Raw genomic sequence first — 25682 nt, forward strand, 5'->3', positions numbered from 1 at the left:
GGGTATATACACCTACGCACATGTGCGCGCGCACACACACACACACACACACACACACACACACACGGGTGTGGGTAATCAATAACTAGCCGCACTGATCCTGAGCTCAGGTTGGTGATGTCATTATTAAGAAACCAGCAGTAGGGATTCCCTGGTGGCACAGTGGTTAAGAATCTGCCTGCAAATGCAGGGGATACAGGTTCGAGCCCTGGTCTGGGAAGATCCCACATGCCGCAGAGCAGCTGGGCCCATGCGCCACAACTACTGAGCCTGCGCTCTGGAACCCGTGAGCCACAACTACTGAGCCTGCGTGCCACAACTGCTGAAGCCCGCGCACCTGGAGCCCATGCTCCGCAGCAAGAGAAGCCACCGCAATGAGAAGCCTGCGCACTGTGGCGAGGAGTGGCCCCCGCTTGCCGCAACTGGAGAGAGCCCACGCACTGCAACGAAGACCCAACGCAGCCAAAGATAATAAATAAATAAATAAATAAATTTATAAAAGAAAATAAAAGAAACCAGCAGTAACTCAGAAGAAAGGATTGTCCATCATTTTTATAGCAGTGGTACGGCCTTGTAGAGAAACATTGTTTTATGTGGCCTTGTCCATGTCCTGTTGGAAACAGTCATTATCTGCAGGGCTGACTTGCACATCCTCAATATTTAACATAGTACTAATGTTAGATTGATTTTATCTTTAATTTACCTCAAACCTCATGCTTTAAAATACTGACTATGTGCATATTAACCTTCAGTCACATTTCATAAGGATTGCTACATTGCAGAGTTGGTACATTTCTGTGGTAGATAGATAAAAATATGCCAAAATTGATACGTATTTCTTGAAATCATTATATATAATATAAAGTAAATCTAAAGTTAAAAATTAAAAAACAAAACATGTATGAAATATAGTAACAAATTCATATTTTTCAATATGGCTTATCATTATTGACACATGGATATACTTGAAGCCTGCTTCTAGAAGTCAGTAGGTTACCAATTAGTTTATTACGGAACATCAAATATCTGTATGATAGGAGCTTACTACCTAAATATACATCTTTCTTTTGGAATGAAGTTTTCTCTCTAATGAGGAAATGAGATTTACTCTTTGTAAGGTTCTATCAATCTCAGTATGATTCTATCTCTTTGGGATATGGAGGAGAGTTCACCTGCATTGTTCTTCTATCTTTCTCTGAATAGCTTTCACTTTTTCTTGGAAATTATTTAACACCTTCTATTTTTTCCACTACTTGATTAATGTTGTACATCAGTTTTTATAGCTTTCTGCTCATGTTGTGATTACAACTTTCTAAGGACCCAGCAAAGTGTTTAGGACAGTGAGATAAAATGCCTCCCCCCCTTTTCATTATATTAAAGCCATTTCATTATAGAGAAAGTTAGTGGGGTATGGAGAAATCTGTTCTCTCAGATCCCTTAAGTGTTAGTTGTTTTCAATCAGAATTCTTTCACTGATGCTAATGAAAAAGAGGTCCTATCTCCCTGATGATTTCAGGGAGAAATAATAAACAATTGTTAGTAAAGCAATTGCTTTAAAATTTGAAAAGCCTTATTCTTACCATCATCGCCATCATCATTATCTTGTCTTGGAGGTTTACTGTAAGGAAAGCATTGTTGTGTGTTTTATTTATATTATCCCTGACCCTCAAAGCAACCCATAAGATAAGCTTTATCTTTCTCATTTTACAATGAGAAACAAGAAGCTTAGAGGAAGGTTAAATGATTTGGTCAAACGCATGAGGCTAGATAGTAGCTGACCCAGGATTTATTCAAAATATCTGGCACAAATGGTAATGCTCCTTGATGTGACTTACCAGTGATTCCCAAGCCAGGCCCAGGTCACGTGCCCCCAGTGGACATATGCACAAACCACCCCGATCTTTGTGATGAAAGTCATGAAGTTAGAGGAGGAAAAAAGATTAAAGACAGCAGTAATATACCATCCAGACTCAATTAGAGCATTTTACCTTCTCCTTTTAAGTCTGTTCAGTCTTTTTTTTTTAAATTCCAACATGCCATTAATACACTATTTCCCTATGAACTTTCAGCCATAATTAGTCTATTGTTGAATAACTTAAATGGTTAGAAATATTTCTTCCATTAATTAAGCCAAATACAGTAACTTCTTTTTGGAACTACATTGTATATGGCTAAGCATTTTTCTTTTGGAGAGCCTCCTCTGAAATACAGACAAGAGTAGACGGGACCCTTTGTATAACTGTAAGCATCACCTCTACCACTTTAGTCTTTTATACTGTAAGCCAAATAGCTCCCTCACCCCGTTTTTAAAAAATTTTATTTATTTAATTAATTTATTTTTTGCTGCATTGGGTCTTCGTTGCTGTGCATGGGCTTTCTCTAGTTGCGGCGAGCGGGGGCTACTCTTCGTTGTGGTGCGCGGGCTTCTCATTGCAGTGGCTTCTTTTGTTGCAGAGCACAGGCTCCAGGCGCACGGGCTTCAGTAGTTGCGGCGCATGGGCTCAGTAGTTGTGGCTCTCGGGCTCTAGAACGCAGGCTCAGTAGTTGTGGCGCACAGGCCTAGTTGCTCTGCGGCATGTGGGATCTTCCCGGACCAGGGCTTGAACCCATGCCCCCTGCATTGGCAGGCGGATTCTTAAACACTGTGCCACCAGGGAAGCCCACCCTTTTTTTTTTTTTAATTCTGCTGATACAACAAGTTTCCATGTGCTTTTTTGTAAATTTGTCACATTGATTCATTGAGCTTCCTGTCAAACCAGCTACGGAGTAGTTGAATCTGGGCTAATCTTAAGCCAGTTTTTAGTCTTTCTTGACTTATATATTTGAACAGTTGACTTTTTGTTTTGTTTTGTTTTTACTCTAATAGCAGGACACTGTATTTATCCTAATTCTTTATGTTCTTCTTGTAATGCTTGCCATCAGTTGCCATCATTCTGTATCTTAAGATGGTCAGGTTCCTCAAGACCAGATTTTGTTCCTCCATGTTATCTAGAAAGCCAGCTCTTTTTTTTTTTTTTTTTTTTCCAAATTTCCGTTTCTCTTAAGTTAGTCAGCAGGAAGAAATGATGAATTTAGCAAGTCCTTTGGTCTTTTGCCCAGGACTTTCAGAGTCACTAGAAATGGTCTGTATTTCTTTTGATACAGTTGTTCATCTCTACAAGATTCAGTAAAAGTGATTAGTGGTGTATTTGATATACTATCTAAGCATATTCTTAGTCACTTCTTGGCATTTGCATTTGAATTAGGTAGCCTTATAAAAAGCTGTGCTATACCCATGAATCATCATTAACCATACTGGTCCCTTTCTCTGGATACTGTAGTATGTTGCAAGGCTTCTTCAGTCCTTAATAGCTATGCATTCTCATCATTATTGCATACATCTTTGAAAGACCTAGATTACCTACTAAGAAAAGCCTCATTTTTGCATTATTCTGGTCATTAATGCTCAATACTTCTTAGGTATTACTCACCTCTGAGTTTCTAGTCTTCTCACCTGCTTCATTATTGGATTCTTTCCCCCTCCCAACCTCATTTATACCTCTGTTTTTACTGCTCTCCTTCTCTCTTATTTCTTCTTCCCCTTCCCTTTCCCTTTTCTTCTCTCTCCCATGCATCACCCCACCCCTACCAAATAAATGTCCAGAAGTCATGCTCTGAATCGGGAGCTCCTTATACCTAGGAGAGTCCTTACATCACTCAGAGGGAATTTGCTCCTCCATAGTGACAGTGTTTACCAAGTTTTGTAATCTTCCAGCTCATGATAGTTTTCGATGCACACTGTCCAGTACAGTAGCTACTGGCCACAGATGGCTATTGGACAGGTGAAACAGGCCTAGTGCCACATGTTGAAATGATAATATTTTAGATATATTGGATGAAATAAAATATCTTATTAAAATTAGTGTCCTCCATTTACCTTTTTATAACATGGCTAATAGAAAATTTTTAATTACATATGTGCTTTGAATTATGTTTCTACTAGACAGCATTTTTAGACACTCTAAACTAAAAGGAAATACATAAAGAGATTATTCATTAGCACAATGGAAAAGAGAAAAATAAATTACACATGAAAACAATAATAAAATGCATAGCATTCTGGAGCCATTTTGGATCGGCACATCTCAATAGGCCCAGAGAGCTTTGCTATATTATTGTACAATCTGGTCTAGGTTCAAAATAATTGGCCCTGATTTGTCAAGAAATGTTAAATTATATTTTGAATAATCCATTTTTGAATGCATAGAAGTGTTTAATGTATTTCAGAAAGAAATTCCCTCAAGAGCAGGAGAATTAAAATGCTAAATTAGCAGTATGTTGAAAACTTGGCTATCTAGAGTGATTTAGCCCTTGACTTTTCCAAGAGAATTAATTTTTATGGTTGCAGCTTTTAAATAAGGCTAAGTGATAATTTTTATATGAAGGTAGTTGATAAATTTATGGGAGCAAAATAAGCCCATCAAAGAGTAAAAGTACCGAAATATTCAAAACCACTTTTTTTCATCAGAAATGTTTCTTAATGTTTGATGTGAAGTATTTATATTAAAATTATTTCAAAAAGAATTCATTTTTGTTGTTTGTTATTAAAATTAGTATACAGATTTCATCTCTTCATTCAAGAAACTTTCATATGTAGTACCTGCAATCTCTGTCTTTGGTCATCTTGTTTAGAAATGGTAGTAAATGTTTCTCATAGGCAATTTCTACAATAAAGTTATGGATAGTACGAAGCTAAAACCTAACCATGGAAAAACAGATTAATGTTTTGAACAGCGTGGCAGGCTTGTATGCATGAAGTGATACATATCACAGGTTAATCCAAGTAGCTTTCTGAAATATAAGAGGAACAAGGAAGTTCTGAATGACCATCTACTGAAAAGATAATATCAAGCATTGATATAAGTCTAATGTCTGCTAAGAAATTCATATTAGCACACACAAAAGACATGGAATGTTGACACAGATTTCATTATTGATATACAGTTATACATGTTTCTGATATAATTGTTGCTGCCCTGTTTTGCTAGGTATTTAAAATAAAATGGAACTAGACAATAAAACTGATACTAAGGGATGGGGTTAAATATATTCCAGATAAGAAAATTAAAATGTACAGTTGACATGTGGCTTCCTGCTTCTATACATAGGAAAATATATCCCAGTAAGATATGTAATTTTAAGATTATCTGAAATTGAACATCTACTTCTGTTTCTCCGGTTTGCTACTTCAAATAAAGATGTTTTTCCTGATCTACATTTAGACAGACTTGAAACAATTTCCCAAAGCAAAATACTACGAAATAATTTTTCCCAAAAAATTGCAAATATGTCCTCTTCATTTCCTCAACTTTAAAATCTTTCCTCCATATTTTTCGGAAATAATAAACTTCCTCATATATCTCCTTCTCAGTTGAACAAAATAAGAAAAGTAGATAAAAGTCTAAGAAGAAAGTCAAAATCAGTAGTTATCATGTTAGTACACTAGCCCATTATATTAACTTTATAATAAGAAAGTAGTTAAGTAAATTAAGTGAATGCTCATCTGTATTGGATTTTTTTTTTTTAAGCTAATATTATGCTCAGGAAAGGAGCAAACTGGCCTTCCAGACATTATACCTCAGTACCTCTCTTATAGTCTTTTATTTTTTCGAAAACTATTTCTCTTGGAGAACATTTTCTTTAATATGTCTGAAACGCCTCCTAGGTGAACTATGAACTCTCAATGTCTGTCTTGAAATAGGCTGTGCAAGAATCAAAGACTGTAGTTTCAATGTCTAAATTAATAATTAAATAAATTAGCTATATTATTTAAATAGATTATTCTAATTTAATGGACATTTCTCAGTATATGAAGTCTGAGCCTGTGGTAATATATCCATTAAGTAGAAGCTGAATTAGCAAAGTGTTGCTACTGTGATCATGTTCAGAAAGATTATTGGGTGAAGTATTAATCTAAGATCGAGATGTAAATATTTTAAATTTTACCATTTATAGCTATGTAACATGATATCCCAGGTGACACATAAAACTAACACATCAAATATAAGCTCTGCTGCATTGTGATCCATTCAATGCCTTCTCTCTAGTTGACATTCTTTCCATTCTTACTGCCACCATTTATGTATTTTTCTTCTCACCATCTTGCTACAATAGCCCTGTAACTAATCCCCAGTGTCTCCAGGTCTTAGTTCATTGAGCTACCAGGTTAAGTTCAGCTTTAATTAGTTTACTCCCCTGCTCAAAAAGAAAGAAAAGAAAAGTAAACAAAGAGTTCCTATACCTTACAAAACCATGTTAAACTCTACAACCTAATATTCAAGATCCTTTAAAATATAAATTTACTTTTTAAATTATTATTCAGTGCCCCCCATTCCACTTCACCTTCCCAACATATACCCTAAATTTGACATCAGTCACCTTTCCCCAATACACGTTCCATTTTCCTGCACTTCTTTGCTCAGATTGATAATTATCCAAAGTCCAATCCATTTCCACATGTTAAAATCCTGCCCAAAAATGTATGGCCAAGCTTATATATGACTTACTTCAGGAAATTACCCCATACTACTCCAATTAAAAATACTGGCAAAGGACATGGATTCTAGTCCTAGCTTTGCCACTGTATAGTTTTAAAATTTTAGGCAAGTTATGTACTTATTCTGGGTCTTAGCTGAGTCATGTATAAAATAAGGATATCAAACTAGTTTATCGTGCCAAGCCTGCCTTAAGATTATATTTAGAATCAATGAGTGTAAGTCAGAGGTACTTTTTTTTTTTAACAGCAGTTCTTAACCTGTAATAACTTCATAGACTCCAACGATTCTGTAAAAACTCTAAAACTGTAGGCAAAAATTTGAGTTTGTCTTCATATGTGCAAAGAATTTTCTCCCTACAGAGAGGGTCTGAAGCTGCTTTCATTAGCTCCTTAAAGTGCTTTGTGATCCCCCCCGAAGTTAGGAACTATCATTTCCCTGATCTAAATCCTTTATTAACACAGACGTACACACACTCAATGCCTCAATCTCTCTCTCACTGTCAATGGTAAATATCTAAAAGCTTTAAGAACATAGTGCTTAGCTCTGTCATCTTCTGAAAGTGGTCCTCAACATCTTTTCCTTAACATACTTGACAGATAATGTTTACACGTGTGATATACTTCCGTCAGTGACAGCTGTGCACTGCAACGTGCTAAATGAATAATATAGTCTATGGATTTGATACCATTCCTCGTGTTCTAGCTCTGATTCCATCACTTTTGTCCTACTAATTCAAGATTCAGTACGTGATACAGTAGTAGTAGCTGTGTTATGCTTGGCATATTATAGATAGTGAATATATATTTGTTAAATGAATAAATAAATGATGTTATTCAAAGGAGAACTAATAAATGAGTGACATTAAAAGAGAGAGAGAGAGTTTGAATGAGAAAGATTATGCCCAGGATAAAATACCATTACTCAGACTTCACTAAGTTTAATTAACTCTAACCCTGAATAAGAGATTTAGTGATACTTTGGGGGAAATATAAGAAAAAAATAAGTTAAGCATTTGCAGTTTAAAGAAGTAAATCATAATTGGTGCTTCCTGAAAAGACCAAAATTGCAAAGTTACTACATCTTTCAGAGACTTTGTAAACAGGACAAAATATACAAAGAATAAAATGCAATCATATACAATAATTACAGTGAAGACAAGACAATTCTTACATCATTCAAAAAGTAGTCACTTGTACTTCTGCATTAGCCTTAGTTTCCTTAATTCCTTATATTTGGTGTAAGAAGGCAGAGGTCTGACTATCCCAAATAGGTGTCTCACCAAACTCCTAGCCCTCAGTAGGCTGATGCATTGAGGGGCTCACCATCCTGATAAGAGCAAGGACTGCAGGAAAGTAATTTCCTTTTCACAGATAACAGTATGGTTCCTATAAATCAAAATATGCTTTGTTCATGTATTCTCGTAGCTCTGAGATCGCAGGTACTACATACAAAACAGTTCCTTGAATGAAGAGATTAAATTTGTATATTCTCCCTATTTCAAAAAAAATACAAAAGACAGAACAAGTGAGAAATGAAGAACTAAAAGCTGTGCAAATTAGTTCAGTTTTTAGGTGAATTGCCCTCAAAAAGAGGCAAGATTGGGATTTCTAGCTGTGAGGTTGAGATTTCTAGCAGTACAGTACTGTCATATTTCTCATTAGTCAACTTTTTCTCTTTTGTTCTTTTTCCTTTCTGTAGGTGGCGTGATTATATTCCAGAATAAAGAATTTTTCAAATTTTAAAAAAGATGTGATTTGTCAGTTTCTTATAAAGTTAAACATACATTTACTGTACATCCCAGCACCCACACACCTAAGTATTTGCCCAAGGGAAATGAAGACATAGGTCCATACAAAATCCTGTCTGAATTTTTACAGTAGCTTTATTCATAATCAGCAAAAGCTGGAAACAGCCCACGTGTTTATCAACTGGTGAATGGACAAGCAAATTCAGGTGCATTCATATAATGGAATACTGCTTGATAATCAAAAAGAACAAATATTGGTAGTCCAAAACATGAATGAATCTCAAAAGCATTTATACTAAGAAAAAGAAGCCATACTTAAAAGTCTACATATCCTGTGATTCCATTTATATCACATTCTATAAAAAGTAAAACTACAGAGAAAGAAATTAGCTTAGCAGTTGCTATTGGTTTGGGATAGATTGATTACAGAGGGGCCTGAGGGAACATTTTGGGTGATGGAGATGTTCAAATTTTGAGATAGTGGCTACACAGTTGTATAAGTTTGTCAAAATTCATAGAGCTGTACATTTGAAAAGGTTGAATTTTAACGTATGTAAATTGTACTTCAGTGAGTAAATAAAATATTAAAAGACATAGCACATGTACTATATCATAAAATATCCCAGAGGAGTCTGGGCTTAACCGTATAATCAAACATTAATGTATATGATAGCTATGTATACCAGGTGAGTCAAGTTTTGCTGCCAAATGAATTTTTAGAGCTTTGGGGATTTTGAATTGGCACATAAGAAATTGTGGGTTGATTGCTATAGAAGAAGGATCCCTGATATAGAACAAAGAATGTAAAACTATTGGCCTGTTTTGGATCAAATACGATTTTACTTTTCCAGACCATTTTTGGACAGCAAACATTGTGATAGTAAAAAGTCAATATCCCAGTTCTCTCAGCCCTGACCAGCCATTTACACAGATAGTTGATGGCTTAAGCAGTGGTGGGCATTCCAAGCACCCAGACACTGCACCATACATGGCATCACAATCTGACATGCTTAGAATGAGATCTCCTTCCTTCCTTCCTACCTTTCCTCCCTCCCTCCGTCCCTCCCTCCCTTCTTATCTTCTTTGTGACATATCAAAAGGTCTTTTAAAGTACAGGAACACTTTGCGGAATGTCTCATTGGTTAACAGTGTGCATTAGGAATACTTCTCCTGGTTTTTAATACCCAACTTTAGAGAATGCATCTATATTATAATACAATATTTTTTTGGCCAGTGTGTGTTTGTAGTTATGTCCCAGATTTTAATACTTCCGTTTTTAACAAACAAACAAATCTGTGAAAAGTCTTGAGTTACATTCCAAATACAATTGACAGAATGTCAGAAGCAGGTATAAATTATTTGAAACCCTACTTAAGTGTCCATAAATGGGATGCCTATCTAAGATGTCACTGGGGCTAAGTGAAGACATATTACTGCATACAAAGAAACTGGTTGGTAACAATCATATTATTTATTGACTGCATTATATGGTTTTTTTGCAGAGCCTTTGTTACGTCTGAGTGTAATTTCGTGTTTTTTAATGTTTTAGGACCTTGGTTTAGGTTTTTTGGTTAACATGTAATACATGATAATTTTTATCGTTTAAATATTATAAGATAATATGGTTGTATTTGGGGGCCTTTTATCTTTGAAAATTGATTTTCAGCTGCCCTGCAGGGCAGGATGTGTGGGACATCTCCATTTTTCTAAAGAATTGGAAAATTCTTCTCAAGCTTCACTGTACTGGACAGCCAGCTTAGAGTTTACGTTGGTACTGTAGCACAGGTTTAATGTTAGCGAATTATAGAAAGGTCAGAGTTGTAGGGAGCAGAAAATAGGAAGGATCTCCACCAGGAAAATACTCTATTCAAGCCTAAAATTTTAAAGCCCGCAATTATTCCTTGTTTAGAATCGATGTGGAGCGTTTAGTTTGATCGTGATTCTAGACTTCTCTAATGCTATGGACTTTGAAGCCAGAATCAGAATGAGTGGGAAGATTGATAGGATTCAGAAGTTGGAAGAAGGCATCGAGGACTCTTAATACTTTGTAATTTTTTCCCAACATTGTCCTGAAAATATTTATGAAAGATCTCAGAGAGCGAAATAATAATTCAGTTAACAATTGAAATAAATAATTCAAATAATTCAAAAAATAATTTCAGAGAGAGGATGCAGATCATTCCTGGGGCCATGTGTATGTATAGTAGATATCAGCCTGTCTGAAAATTGCTTTCGGTGGAAGACCTAGCTTAACATCTTGAGATCAGATTATTTCCTGGTGCTTCAGTGAAATTCCTTCCACAACTACGTAGCTGTTTCTAAAATATCAAATCTGTTAGTGAAAACACAATGGATTATGTCACCTAAATTAATATTTTATTCCCCATATTGGCTGTCAGTTTAGTTACAAGAATCAGTTCATCTCTTGTATTTGTTGGCAGCTTGATGAGAAAGTATCTGTATGAGAATTAGCAATTCATGGTACTACTTAGCCCTCAGCAACAAAAGGGTCCCTAAACTTGATAATTGAGATTCTTGATTGAAGTCTTAAGGTAGCTCTTACCTTGAGATACCTAAAGCATGAGGAATTAACACATGCTGTGGGAAATGCAAAATGTATTGGTCATTTTAATAGACCTGGAATACATTGTCTTCATTCCTACCTATTCCCTTGGTCCAAAATGTTAAAACAAACTAAAAGGTAAAACTTACATGCTTACTTTTTTTTTTTGGCCCATGTTTACAAGCTCATGTGAAAGTTCCCTGCTTTAAAGTAGTTTTGATGGAAATATTTGGCATATGTTATCTAAATATGTTCAACCTGTTTAAAGCTAGTTCTTGTATTGTTTTTAAAATTGTTTTATTACCATCATTGTTTTGTTACTCTTTTGTTTACATCGCTTCTTCCAAAACGTAGATTTGGTTAGTTTCTGCTCACGTTAGCCTTTTTTCAGGGCTTGACAGATAGTGAATAATACTCAGTGAAACCTTAGGCAATTCATTTAATTGTCTTGGTGTCAGTTTCATTTAACTGTAAATAATATGTTGATGATCCCTTAGGAAAGCTATTCTGAAATTGGGGATGAGGTGACAGGAGAAAGGTGACTTTCAAGTTACACCCCCCCTCACTGCATATAACAAGAGATGTTACTGATAGGCATGTATTATGCATGGTTTCAAAGCAGAGAAAAGAAAGGTCAAAATTCTTTTTTAGTCCTTTATTGCTTTAAGAATTTATGATTCTGTGTTCATAATTTTTCCACGTTGTACCATCTCAACAAAACCAAATGACTCATTTTTAGAAAATGTAGTCTGCTTTGATCCTGTCAGTTGCTGAAGAAAAGAACGAAAGCCCCTTAAGATGTTGAAATTGAGATAAGTCAATAATTATGACGTCTATTTATTGATTCAGGTTTTCTTCATTTTTATTCAAAAAGTAATTTTGCCTTCACAGTAAGTGAAAGAGAAGTTGTTTCTAACTACCTCAGAGAAATACAAAGGGGAGTTTTATTTTTAACCTTTTTTTTTTAACTTTCATTTTTAACCTTTCTGATAACATATTGATACTTTTTAACACATTAACTCTTACCTCTGCCCCCTGACTGTGTGTGTGTGTGTGTGTGTGTGTGTGTGTGTGTGTGTATCTTTACATGCATCCTATCAACACTTAGTTTACTAATAAAAACAGTTCAGATTTTGGAAAGTAAACTTTGTGGCTTGCTTTTTTTTTTTTTAGCCCCACTTATTTTATTCTAATCAAAGAAAAATATTTTAAGCCATCTGTTTTCTCCATTTCTGGCTGCTATTATCTTGACTATAATTGCCTAGTTTCCTTTCTGGCTGATCTATTGCTAGCCTTTATCTGGATGTTATTAAAGAATATAAATGCTCCACAGAGCACCAGAGTCTCAGTCAGAATATTTTCAGATTCGCAGCTAAAATGAAATAGAACTGGGGTTTCACTGTTAAGTAAGCAGCTCAGATTTGTTGTCAGAGTGTGTGAGGGACTCTAAGTTCATTATGCTACTTATTTCTGCGATGTAGCATTTGAAAAATAGCTTTGACTGTTTATGGATTGTGGTCCTCGGGCACCAGACAGTGGATGTTGGAATGTATTGCAGAAAAGCTGATTAAAGTACTAGGATCTCTAACAGTGAAAGTAGAAAGTCATTTGTAATACCTGGGTCTGCCACTGTTGGGTGCACTTATATGTATCCTTTTGAAAGCTTTGGTTTATTATCAGTTTATCCATGAGGGAATAACTTTTTTTTTTTCTTCAAAAAGTGCCCTTTGGAGAAAATATCAATAAGCTATACTTGATGAGAAGCTTATGTAAGTAGACTGATTTGAACTTTGGAGATGCCAAATACTTTGCAGTTTTATTTCCTAGCTTACTAAAGTCATGTTTCACTATGACTTCAATTTCAATAGTAGCTGCTTTCACTTCTCAATTTCAGTATGATTACTGTATATCAGGAAATGTATACTTACACCAAAATATAGACTGTGTCCGAATTTATTGTCTTCACCTCCCTTTACCCCGTTTGGGCCACTTTCCTCCCCAAGAAAAGTTCACTGGAGTAGAATATGGGAATATTTTAAATAATCACAAAACTTATAGATCTTTAAATATACTTTGCATTCTACTTGTTAAAATATTTCAGTATTTCCTCATTGTTTTCAAAATAAAGTTCAAACTTCTTAGAGTGCCATTCATGTGATCTTTCTATTTCTTCTCTGCCTCATTCTTACCCATTCCCCTGCAAATGTGCTTTGTTTCAGGTTTACTGAGCGGCCATTGCCCCTCTCATTTCTTTTACTTTGGTTGCTTCCTTCCCCCTCACCCTTCTTCACCGGAGGATTACCTGTTCTTCCTTTAAAAACTCTGCACAAGTTTTCCTTCTTCCAGGAAACCTTCCTTGAACTACAATTATCCTGCCTCTTATTAATCCTACTTAAGACTAGCCTTTAAACTCTTCATAGCATAAGACTGATTTCCTACTCTCATCATTTGTTTACTTGTTTGTCTTGTTTAATAGACTATTATTCCTTGAGTTTAGAGATGATAGTTTCTTTTTTGGTTTTGAATCTGGCCTATAGGACTTTCAAATAATTGTTTGCTGACTGACTAAATGAATGACTTTTATAGATTACCCCATAATTTCACTTATTTTGCTCTTGATTCTTAAGGCGTTTGAGAGTATGGGTCATACTATTTTCTCAGAAGGAGATTCTTTTTTTTTTTTAATAAATTTATTTATTTATTATTTATTTATTTATTTTTGGCTGTGTTGGGTCTTCGTTTCTGTGTGAGAGCTTTCTCTAGTTGCGGCGAGCGGGGGCCACTCTTCATCGCGGTGCGCGGGCCTCTGACTATCGCGGCCTCTCTTGTTGCGGAGCGCAGGCTCCAGATGCGCAGGCTCAGTAATTGTGGCCCATGGGCCCAGTTGCCCCGCGGCATGCGGTATCTTCCCAGACCAGGGCTCGAACCCGTGTGCCCTGCATTGGCAGGCAGATTCTTAACCACTGCACCACCCAGAAGAAGCCCAGAAGGGGATTCTTAAACTGACTCATTCACTTCCATATTGCCACCTAAAATATTTAATAAAGGTAGGTCTTTGGTTTTGGGAAGACAAGAACCTTATTTGTGGGGGATTAGAATAATGTAAATCTTAAACTGTCAATTAGTTAAAGAATCTGGAATACAATACATGGGAAATTAGAAAGACCGACTCTTACCATGAAGCATACATTCTAGCTTATCCATGTATATTGTTGAGTCCGTGACTTTATTGGTATATAAAATTCCCTTAGGAGAGAATAGATATTTAACAACTTTTTCCTTATTTGAAAATAACTGCTTACAGTTTCTAGATTTTAATAAAATCTCCATCTAATAATCAAGACAAAAGTTTAAACTAAAAAAATATTTGCTAATGAAAGGTTATAGAATTTAAACATGTGCTTGATGGTCCTGAGACGTCCTCAAAATATTTACATCAATATTCTGCATTCTGTAGCAAAATAAACAAAATGCAGAGAAATCCATATTTATAAGTGATAAGATTTTTAAAAGTAGTTTAAGCTTATTTCTTAATAGAATTATAACATTTTAATCTAAAATTTTATTTTTTATATGTATACTTAATATTTGCCTTCACATAATTACTTGCTTAGACATTTTGTATAATTATTTCTTTAATGATATAGCAAACTGAGTCAGCATATTATAGCTGAATCATGGTCCTGGCCGTTCCTTTTATTTATTCAGTGAGCAAACTCTATATTACTAAAATTCCTTCAATTGTGCTTGCAAAGACTTGTTTGTTAGTTCTTGAATGCCCTAAGAAATTTGTATTGAAGATTCTAAATTATATACCTATTTTCAGTCTGTGATATATTAAAAAATAGAATGGAGAAAAATTATTCACATCTTAATAGTTGGATGTCTGCTTATTCTCAGAGACCCCAGTCTCCTTTTAAAAAATATTTTTAAGACTCTTTGTTGTTAAACTTTGGTATTGAATTTGTATAAAGTGTAGGTTGCAGCACGTTAGAATATTATTGTCATTTAAGAATGTATTCACTGTTTTGGTTTTTAGAGCACTGCCTGCAAGGGGTTCATAGCATTTGGTACGTAGTTCACGTATTTCTAGTCTACAGACCTACCCTATCGAGGCAAAGGCTTCATGATCCTGATATTTTTTTTCTTCTGCTATAAAGCTCAGCAATGGTAATTAATGTGTTGGGGTTTTGTTTTTTTTTTTTTGACAAAACTTTCCATGTCATTACAAATAAAACTGAGGTTTTTTGAAGACTAGTAATTTGTACCTTTAAAGAGCCACATTATTTTGCTTTTGTCTCAGAATGTATTATGCTTCACAAGTATACTGTGACAGCCTGAATAGAAAAGGGGGGAGGGGACATTGTCTTCAACTGGCATGCTGTTATCAGAGGGAATGTGTTTCTGGACACAAGATTTAGCATTCATTGGTCGTCTGAAGAAAGCTATTTCATCTGAGGATTGGACAAGAAGCTGCGTCAATTTGCTGCCCGTCTCCAAGGCACTGGTGATGCTGCCTTCACAAGCTGGCTAACGTCACGGCTCCATCACCCAGCGGGGTGTGGACTCTCTTTTTCTGTTCTTTTCTATTTAATTCTCTATTTGCTGCCTACTGCATTTCTTAATCTGTCTTCTGCCAAATGCTAACAGCATGATATTTTGCAATCATCTAGGTGAATACAAGAAAGACGAACTCCTAGAAGCTGCTAGGTAAGTGATGCCATTCATTTTAAGTGAGTATAATGCATTTAAGGGAGAAAAGGGGGAGGGCAGGTGGAGGACTATAAAAATTATAACATGTTATTGTCTTGCTTGGATTTTATACGATAATGCGGATAAGACCTTATACTAAATCTTTGTATACTTTATTTTGCACGATTAGTGTATTAAATGAGACTGTCTTTCAATATGGTGATGATTGTAAGGTTAATTTTATTTGGAACATTTCTTAAGGTAACTGCAAACCCGAGTTGCCGAGCTTTTTGAATGATGTTCTTGGAGTATTTAAATACCTATATCTTTATTTTTCTCTGGAAATTTTTCTAGCCAAGCTTGAATGAGGGGCATGAAGTAAATGTTAAAATTCTCACCCATTTTCTTTTGTTCTTGTTCATTTATAATTTAATTGATTAGCTTTTTACAGCATTTTATATGTGTTTTTAACTCCAGTGTTTTAGATCACTTATCAGAGTAAAGTTTGTTTGTAATTAAGAAGGTGACTTTATGCAGATAAATAAAACAAAAATGTAGAAAGCTACCTTATCTATGATATACCACTGTATGATGATTAACAGGAATTATTAGGAATATATTGATTGAATTGAATATAGCAAAAGAGATTCATTCAGAACCATATAAAAGAAATCAAAGCAAGCCCATATCATTTTCTACTCTCTTGTGAAAAATATCCATAAACATTCATGAGAAGCGCTATAATTTTATAGGAATTAACTTACTACCTTTTTGTAGGAGTGGTAATGAAGAAAAACTAATGGCTTTACTGACTCCTCTAAATGTGAATTGCCATGCAAGTGATGGGCGAAAGGTAAGTCATTTAAAATATAATATTCCCCTTCAGTGATTTCTTTTTGCTTTACAGTTAAAATTTTTAAAGTTGGCATATATATGTGTATATACATATATATACACACATGTTTATATACATACATATATATGGCTGTATTTTACTGGTACCTTTTAACTGTAAAATGAAATGCTGTTGTGACATGTTCATAGAGCTGGTGAAGCATGGATCTTAAGCCTTTTCTCTTAAATGTCAGACACTGAAAGTTATTTGTTAAATGGAACTGCAGCTTTTTTGGTGATTAAAATTATAACAATGTGTATTATTTTCTGTGTATGATAATGGAAATTAGAAGTATTTGTTTACATCCTAATTACCCATCTTGGTTAGGATATATTTTTTATTTCTCTTTGGCAAAGGAAAATTTCTTTGCTAGACAACCAACACTTTTTCCATTTAAAGCTGAGAAAATGCTAATGATCTTTTTAGGTCTATTGTAATGGCCCTGCTTTTTTTTTTTTTTGCTAAGTTTTCATCGTTATATATTGAAAGAAAGTATTAAAGCAGAGAAAAATATTCTGTATTAATATACATTTGTCATAAATGTAAGGTAATATATAAAATATGCAGTGGTATCTTCATTATCTGCTTCATATTCTTGCTGAATAGAGACTGAAAATGTAATCCTTTATAGCCTTTGGTATCTGACCACAAAGTTTTGCAGTGGTTTGCCTTATAGATACGGAAAAACAAAACACTTTGTACTATGAAGTCTTTTTAAAAATGTTGGTTAATTTTTTAATGTTAAAGGATGGCTTTTATATTTTTAAAACCTAAAACATTTTTAACTTTATACTGCAGATATTGAGGAAAATTATCTTGTACCTAATATTTAAAGAATTAATTCCTTTGGAATAATTTATATCGAAAATATACTATGGAAAGTATCAGGATGGATGGTACCCCTTAGAAATAATGAACTGTTTTGCTTTTAAAAAATTATTTTTCTCTGAGTGATAATTTTATAGATTAAAATTATTCAGCTTTCCTTTCACTTTTTTCCCCATTCTAATGAAACCCATATAATAGTGGCATTGAATTGAATCCTTCCAAATATATGTTGTTATTGAAGATGGCTTGTATATTATTTCACATAGCCTAATGAATGTTTAGTTTCTCTGGATAATTTGGAGGAGACTTCTACTTTCATGGTAGGTTAAATTATGTATATATCAAGCTATAAATTAGCAAAGATTTACTTGGTACTATTAATGACTTCTGGGAGATGTTTTTAAATGGTAACTGCTCATTTTCCCTTCAATTTTGTAGTTGCTTTGGGAGTTTTAACTTCCCTGAGTTACTTTGAGTTCCAGATTTTGTTTGGATCCTTTTAGTAGATAAGGCGACTTTTATCACTATGCAGAAAGAACCCTTCTTATCTGTAAATGCAGCTATATCTTTAGACAGAGCTCTTTTAGAGCCCAGCCTACTTCAGTTTTCCACAGCCATTTTAATATTCCAAAATTTATGTGAGATTACTATAATAGGAGTCAGTTTCCATCCCAGCCTCATTCTCCCATCCTTACCCTTGTACCTTGACAGCCCCATTCCTAGCTCAGTAAATCAAAATAATTAAGGAGCGTGAACACTGATAATTAACAAATTACCTCTTCTCCTTGCCTCAATCCCTACACAAATATGTAGAACTTCTTTATTTTTCCTTCTCCCCAAAGGAGGATACACTTCCTTTATTCCTGTAGCTGAAACTAACATATTCCTCATTCAAATTCCTATGGCTCCTTTTCTGTATTACTCTATGGCATTTACCGCAGAGTTCTTGAATTGTGGTTATTCATACGTGTCTTTTTCTTCTACTTGGCTATTAGCTCTCTTTTGTACCGGACCAAGCCTGGCATTTTGCATGTAGCAGAAGCTTAGGCTACGAATATGCTCCCAGATGAACATAATTTTATCCTTCGAGTGAAAAAAATCATCTGTGCTCTTTGCCAGTTAGAAAATTAACTCAGAAGTATATGAATGGGGAATTGTATATTTTCTGTTATTATATATTATTACTAGTATGATTTTATCAATTTATTTTTGAGTAATTGTACCACAAGGGAGAATTATATATTTTAATGTGTAGAACATTTTTAAGAACATGTCTCAAACATTACTATTATACTGAAGGCTTCACAACATATAAATAATGTAATAATTTTCCAAAATGTGCTCCTATACTTTTTTAGATTATCAATTTTCTCAAATTAGATAGAAAAAGAAAATTAGACTTAAGCGTTTATTACGTTTTGGTGCTATGCATATAACATAAAAAATCATTCAAAATTGTTCATCAGTATGCAAAATGCAAATAAAATTTCATGTTTAAAATTGAATAATGTTCATATTTAGATATTACCCTTGTTTATGGCACAGAGCAATTCTTATTAGACATACCAGTTGCAGTAAAGCCGTGAAGTGGTAGATATTGTGGGTGCTGATGGAGATTGGGAAAAGATCCTTTAGTTATGACAATCTCTTTTGTTTTCTTGCTATTGATATCAAGAGGATGTGTAAGCAAATCTAGCTGCTGAATTACAAATCAATCGTATATATTTAGTATTTTTTCAGGCCATTAATATGTGTTTATCTAGAATTAGGAAGTCAGATTGTATATAAACAAGAGGATACAGGTACTTTACATGTATAGTAAATTAGTCAGGTATATGAAGTTTTATTTCTTGAATTTGCATTTTAGAACACAGTACAGAATCAAATTCATTTTTAGCAGGTTTTTAAATGACTGTATCAATGCTTAACTGAATCCTTGCCTGTCACTGTTTTTACTACGATTCCTGGTTTGTAAATTTTAAAAGCCCATGGAAGTGTCAATTATGTAATGTTTTTAGAAAAGCAATGTTCCTTATACACTAACTAGTGGGTGGAGAGATTGCCTAGATATATGTGGGGGGTTTAGACGTCAGCCTTCCTTTTCCAAGTGGTACGTGGGCTTGTACAGTGACAGTGTAAATTTAAATAGTCTCTTAATTCTGTACTGTGACTTGATGATTATCCCATTAGGTAATATCTCAGTGGTTAAAATTTTTATTTCCCACAGACATTTGTTTTTCTAACCTGTAGAATCTGAAAATAGTGAAGTACCAATAAGGTTTTAAGTAATTTACATGGTTATATTTTGCTTTTATCTGACATGTAAATCAAAGCAGAGCTTGACTACTCTAGAAATTTCCAGTTGTTGTTTTCCCTAAAAAGCAAAGGCAGAAACATTTTTTGTAATGTTTTGTTCTAAAATGCTACTTTCATACAATTACACGCATGTTCTAATGCTGGCCACTTTAGAAACATAGGGGCATAGATATAATTTATTGTTCTTCTGTCTCCTGCCGATTGTGATTAGGCATAGCATTCCATAGTTTCTTATTTTGTATTGCAGCGACCAGGTCCTTAAAACAGATCGCTTCCTTTCTGTAATTCCTATATTTTCAAACTTAGATGTCTTGTCCTTTAATCTCTCTTTACAGCATGTTCTATCATGATCAGACATTTTGTTAGCAATTATCCAAATATTCTGGTCTTGTTTGATACATAAATTTGAGATGGTCGTCGTCTCTTGTTTTGCAATATTAATTTTTATAAGGATACCTTTTTACAATGAATGAAAATAAGTATTTGAATACATTTCAGATTATTCTAACACTCAACCCTCTTCAGAGTTCTTTTAGGTCCCTTTCCTGGCTGCCTTTATCCCCTTCCAAAATAAATGTCCTAAATTTATACCCTCCTTATAACAAGGAATAGGTTGGAGTTTGGCATTACTGTACATATTCCTAAATAGAAATAATATGTATCTTTGCATGCATTTACTATGCATACTATTGCTGTAATTGTATGTCACCAAATATTGAAAGTAACTAATGTTTGGTTGGAATTTTGTTTTTATTATAAAATATTCAATGTTATGGTGGTTTCTTTCTGCTCCTTTTGTTCATTCAGTCAGCACTCAGTACATGCCATGTATAGGTCATTGTGCTAAGTGTCATGGGAGATAACTGTGTGTTTAATGGTATTGGTTCACAAGGAGCTCAAAATTGTTAGAATGATGAAGACATTATCCAGGACATTGAAGCCAGTGCCTAAAAAAATATGATTCCTTTTGCTGTGATACAAAGTGTAGATTTAAGGTGAGATTTTTTTTTCTAGCTCTTTTATTTTTAAAGCATTAGTATTTAGACATGTATGCTCTTCTGTAAGAAATCACAAATTTAGATGAAAGGCAACTGGAGGAGCATGATTTAAATTCAGAAAGATTAACTGAAGGGTTTCTTTAAATGTCGGATTTCTACTGTGTAAATGTTTGCTTCCATAAAATAGTTAATAATGAATAAGACTCTGGAAATGGAGAAAAGTAAAGTGTTTAAAAACTATTTTTTAATAGAGATCAATCAGAAATAAAGTAGAATTTAGTACCATCCCTTGTAGATACCATAAAAAACTATGTGATAATAGTCGAAAGAGCAAATGGGCTTTGAGGCCAAACAGATGGATTCTGTTCTCTGCTCTTGCACTTTCTAAGTGTGTGACTATGGCTCTACAGTTTTCAGTGTATTCTTTACTAAATGGGGATAATGATACCCATTCCACAAGACATTTGAGAGGATTAAATGAAATAATGTGATAAATGTAGCACATAGTAGAACTTCAGAAAATTAGATCCCTACTCCTCTGATATATTTTTGGCTTTTGAGCATATTTAGAATGGACAGATACATACTTCTGAGTACTTCTGCATCCCCCACTTCTCCACTTAAATTGTCTTTATTACCAAGCTCAGTCCCAGGTGGCATTTGGATAAAATGTAGGTTACCAGGTAATCTACAAAGCATACAATCGAATTAATTGTCTTGGAACTTGGTCGTTGTCTCCTCCCCACCCCACATCACATTTAATAAATTAAATTTGTTTACTTTTGCAGCTTATAAATTCAGAAATGTGTTCATAAAATACATATACCCATTTTTAAGAATATATTTATTAAAAATTAATATCCGGCTGAAAAATAATGCCACAACACTCATTTAAATTCCATAAAGCACATCCAGTGTAGCACAAAGAATATGTAGGATTAATGCAATGGTTTTTGCAATTTATACTTAAATTTTAGGGTTATGTGAATTTGTCATATTCTAATACAGTATTCTTGGTTAACACCTCCCTCCTTCAGTGTAAGTCTTCTCTAAATATTTTGCTGGAACAGGATTTTAACAGTCCTCATATTGTTACTTTGACAGCCCCTCAATGAACTGGACCTCTCATTATTTATGCTCTTGTCTAGTCCCCTCCCACACAGGCTGTGAACTAAGCCTGGGACTGCTTTGATGAATAAAATAAAGTAGAAGTGATGCCATGCCAGGTTTAGGACTAGCCCTTGGAATTGGCCTGGTAGCTGCAGTTTCTTGCTTTTGGAATACTCTTTCTTGGCTCCCAGCTGCCATGCCATGAGCAAGCACAAGCAGCCGTATGGAGAAGTTCATGTGGGGAAGAACTGAGGCCTCTAGCCAAAGACCCACCGAGACTGCTTAAGGCTCTAACTCTCCACGTGTCCTCGACTTTTAGCCTCAGCTGAGCGTCCAGTCCAGCCTCCAGGTGACACCAGTCGTCCTAACACCTAGCTCATACCACATAGAGCAGAAGAGCCACCCAGGCAACCTACCATTTTAGGGGTGGTTTGTTATGTAGTAATAGCTAACTGAAATACCCCTGCTATAAGAAAATATTGCGTATAACTCAATGCATATTGTCTATTGGTCAAGAAAGTTTGCGTCATTTCTCAGGCGGATTACTGAAAATGGTTCTTTCACAGCTGCTTGGAAGAATAAGTGAAGATTTTTAAACAAATCACCAAACATATTTATTTCTTTTGATATGTTCAATTACTTTGTATTTGTATCTTACAATTTAAGATTTTTTTTCCCTCAGAAAGCAAAAAGTAATTTTATGCACATCTTTATGGGTCATGGTGTTGTAGGAAAAAGCAGGAAGTTGAAGCTAGAAGACCAAGTTTTAAGTTAAAATTATTACTAGCTATGTGATCATGGCAAGTTTTATTATATCTCTGAGTTCTCAGTCTTTTAGCCTAAAAAAGGATGGCTTTGGGCCACATGAGCTCCAATTTACCTTTCAACTCTAACATTTTAAGATTGTTATGTATTTTGTTACTTATTTTTCATCAGAGTAAGTAATACAGACTTGGATTATGTAAGAGTCGGTAGATAAAATACTCCTGGTATCTGGAATAAAGTTTATATACAGCCTTGTTCCCCTTTAAGAAAGTGTTAGCATTACCTGAGGGCCCATGCGTGGCTCCCTGTGGCCTTTAGCGGCCTTTATCATCCTCCTCTGTTCTTCCCACGTCCTGGTAGATAAAAGGTCAGACCATTTTTTAGTGTCCAACTTTTGTGGCTCATAGTTTAGATGTTACTTGGGATTATAAGAAGGTCAAAATGCAGTAAGTGTGCATTAGGGAACTCTTCAGGTACTTTAAGTTTAATTATATATCTAATCAAATCACTTCTTTAAGGTACATCTTGCTGAACAGTGCATGTCTTAACGGTAATGCAGAAATCCCTTGGAGCGAGTTTTCTTGCCTGCTTATGTTGGGATATAGTGTATAAAATCTTTATGCATGTGTATATTCATAGTGTAACAATAAGGGCTTGAAAATGTCTTTTTTATTTTTCATTAGGGAATCACTTCTACTAAAACAGTCTCTATTTTGTCAAGCATGACATCTCTACTGGTGAGGGTAATTAGTACCCATGCCAACTATGTTCTGTTTTTCTCTTCGAGAAAAGAATTTTTAGTAGAAAGGGACCTGTGTTAAAAAGCAGGTGGTAAAGCTTAGGAATTCAGTTAAGCTCAGCTTAGCCATCCTCCTCTGAACTTCGGTTTCTCCTATACTCATATCCAAAAAGCACAAGTTTCCTGCAGTTTTCAATATTAGACTAGTTGAGGGATAAAAAAGGAGCGAGTACTAAATCATTTTGCTGGGAATATGATTCATTATTAAAATTTGATTTAGAAGCCAAATTACAAAAGTGATATTTCAGTATATCCTTTTAAAATTGTAAGAATCTAAGTTTAAAGTGCTTCTTCTGACTCTCCAAGTATACCAGACTTTACAGGGTAGGTTAGATTACAACTGCAGCAGTAGCTTGAAAAACATCCATCTGGCAGAGTGGCAAGGGAATAGGAGATCAGGTAGAAACACAGAAGGTCACTTTATGCTATTGTTGATGTCCTGGTTCTTCAGTGAGTGGAATTGTGAGTGGTGTTATTTACATATAGTTATTTATTAATTATTACATGATAAAGGTATTTTAAAATAACCCTCTAATGATTATGATTTGATTATGGTCTCTCTGGCTTAAACTGTTTAGTTAATGTCAGTTGACAGTAGATTATCCCGCAAAAAGTTTTTAAATCCTTTTAGTAAAGGGTGAACCTTAGTGTGTGAAAAAGGCTTGCTTAGTTACAAAAAGAAGTCTGATGTCAGAAACTCTTCTGGCCTAAGGAAAGGCAGCAAAAAGTGGAGAGTTCATTATGGATTTGAGAACTCTGATATTATCTGTAGCTTTGAATTGGTATTATTAGAAACAGTTGTTTGGCCATAATATGAAAACAATATAAACAATTAATTTCTTAATTCATTGTGTACCAGTTACCTGGTGTCTCAGTTAGCTGGGGCTGCCATACCATACTGGGTTCCTGGCTTGTGGAGGGCTGCCTTTTTGCTGAGAGAGAAAGAGAGCTCTTGGCTGTCTCTTCTTTGTAAGGGCACTAATCCCATCTTGAGGGCTTCTACCCTCATGACCTCATCTAGCCCTAATTATCTCCTGAAGGCCCTGTCTCCAAATCCCATCATGTTGAGGGTCAGGTCTTCAACACGTAAACTGGAAGGGCAGACACAAACATTCACCTGGTTATTTTTGTATGCTACTTTTTTTTTCTTTTTTAAAGAAGTATAATAATTGTTCAGGAAATCTCCCCTCCCCCACCTCCGAAGCATATTCATCCATTCTCTCACTTGCTTAATTAATTTAGAATTATAAAAGGAAATTTCTAAAAGTATCAAGAATCTTAATAATATCCTTTTTAAAAGAAGGCTGTTTTCAGTGACTAATAAGAAAATGTCTTTCTCTGCTAAGAATGGTATCAACAGTAAAACTTTAAAAACACTATAAATACCATGCATAATTATTTGAAATGCATATTTGGGTAGTCAAATTAGTAAATTTGGAAATAGACTAAATATAAAATACTTCATATGTTGATTTTCCTTTTGTAAAGATGCTTTAATTTTTCAATAGTAACATGGTAATACCCTACTCTGAATACCATAAAAATTCCCCTAAAGTGATCTCCTAGTGTCTGAGAGGGTTCAATACCATACCCATTAGAATTGGGTAAGGAGGCTTCCGCAGGGAATAGAGCTAGAGACCTCTGCTCCTGGCTGCCTTTGGCTGCTGAATTCACATGTGCAAACTCAGAAGTGTCAGGACTTGATCACTGAAGGAACTTTGAGGTAACAGCATGTCTCCCAAGTCCTAGAGCTCTGAAGCACACTAAAATCAGATAACAGAATTTCTCATTCTCTAGTTTATACAGTTACAATGACTGTCCAAGGATCTAAGGTGGAATGATTTCCCCATAAATAATCTTTAAATGACAATTGGTGGACTTGTTTCCTTGTACTTCCAGAATAAGTCATCTGTCTGTTGAACGTTAGTTAGAATCTTTGATGTTTAGATTTGAAAACCTAAGATTGTAAATATTAATTATAAAAAGGAATTCATGTGAGGTTTGAGTAGTGTGAGAACTTTTCTTTTGTAAAGTATAAGACATCAGGTTACTGTCAGACCAAGAAATTTGATTTCCATAAAGTCTGCCAGCTGTTTCTCATTAAGCAATGCAAAATTAATGTTGCACCTTCTGAAAGTGATAAGCATCCTTTTTTCTTTCCCATACAAACCCTATGAGAGGACGCTAGAAACTCATTTTCATGCATACATTTCAATTCTTCAGCTGATTCTGAGGCTGAAAAAGAGAAACACAAATTTCTGGCTGTTGAAGAATCCCCTTGGAGTTTCCACAATGATAATGTTGAGTTAAAATTTAATTAAGTTGGCATTCAGAGCTTTACTCTCACAAAATTACCCTATGGATTACCCGCTCTTTACTCTCTGTTCATTTCCTTTCCCCTATCCTTCTCTTCCCCATACATAACACTTAAAG

At 34.8% G+C, this 25682-nt stretch overlaps 1 protein-coding gene across 1 annotated transcript in view; it reads left to right on the forward strand.

The window, feature by feature from the left end:
- Positions 1 to 25682, forward strand: part of TNKS (tankyrase) — a 181763-nt gene that overhangs the window by 67867 nt on the left and 88214 nt on the right. Inside the window, exons 4-5 of the mRNA XM_059909207.1 lie at positions 15520 to 15556; positions 16316 to 16391. Coding sequence (XP_059765190.1) covers positions 15520 to 15556; positions 16316 to 16391 — 113 coding nt within the window. The remainder of the gene's footprint in view (positions 1 to 15519; positions 15557 to 16315; positions 16392 to 25682) is intronic.

This window comes from Balaenoptera ricei, chromosome 21 (genome assembly GCF_028023285.1).
Source record: "Balaenoptera ricei isolate mBalRic1 chromosome 21, mBalRic1.hap2, whole genome shotgun sequence".
Lineage (NCBI taxonomy): Eukaryota > Metazoa > Chordata > Mammalia > Artiodactyla > Balaenopteridae > Balaenoptera > Balaenoptera ricei.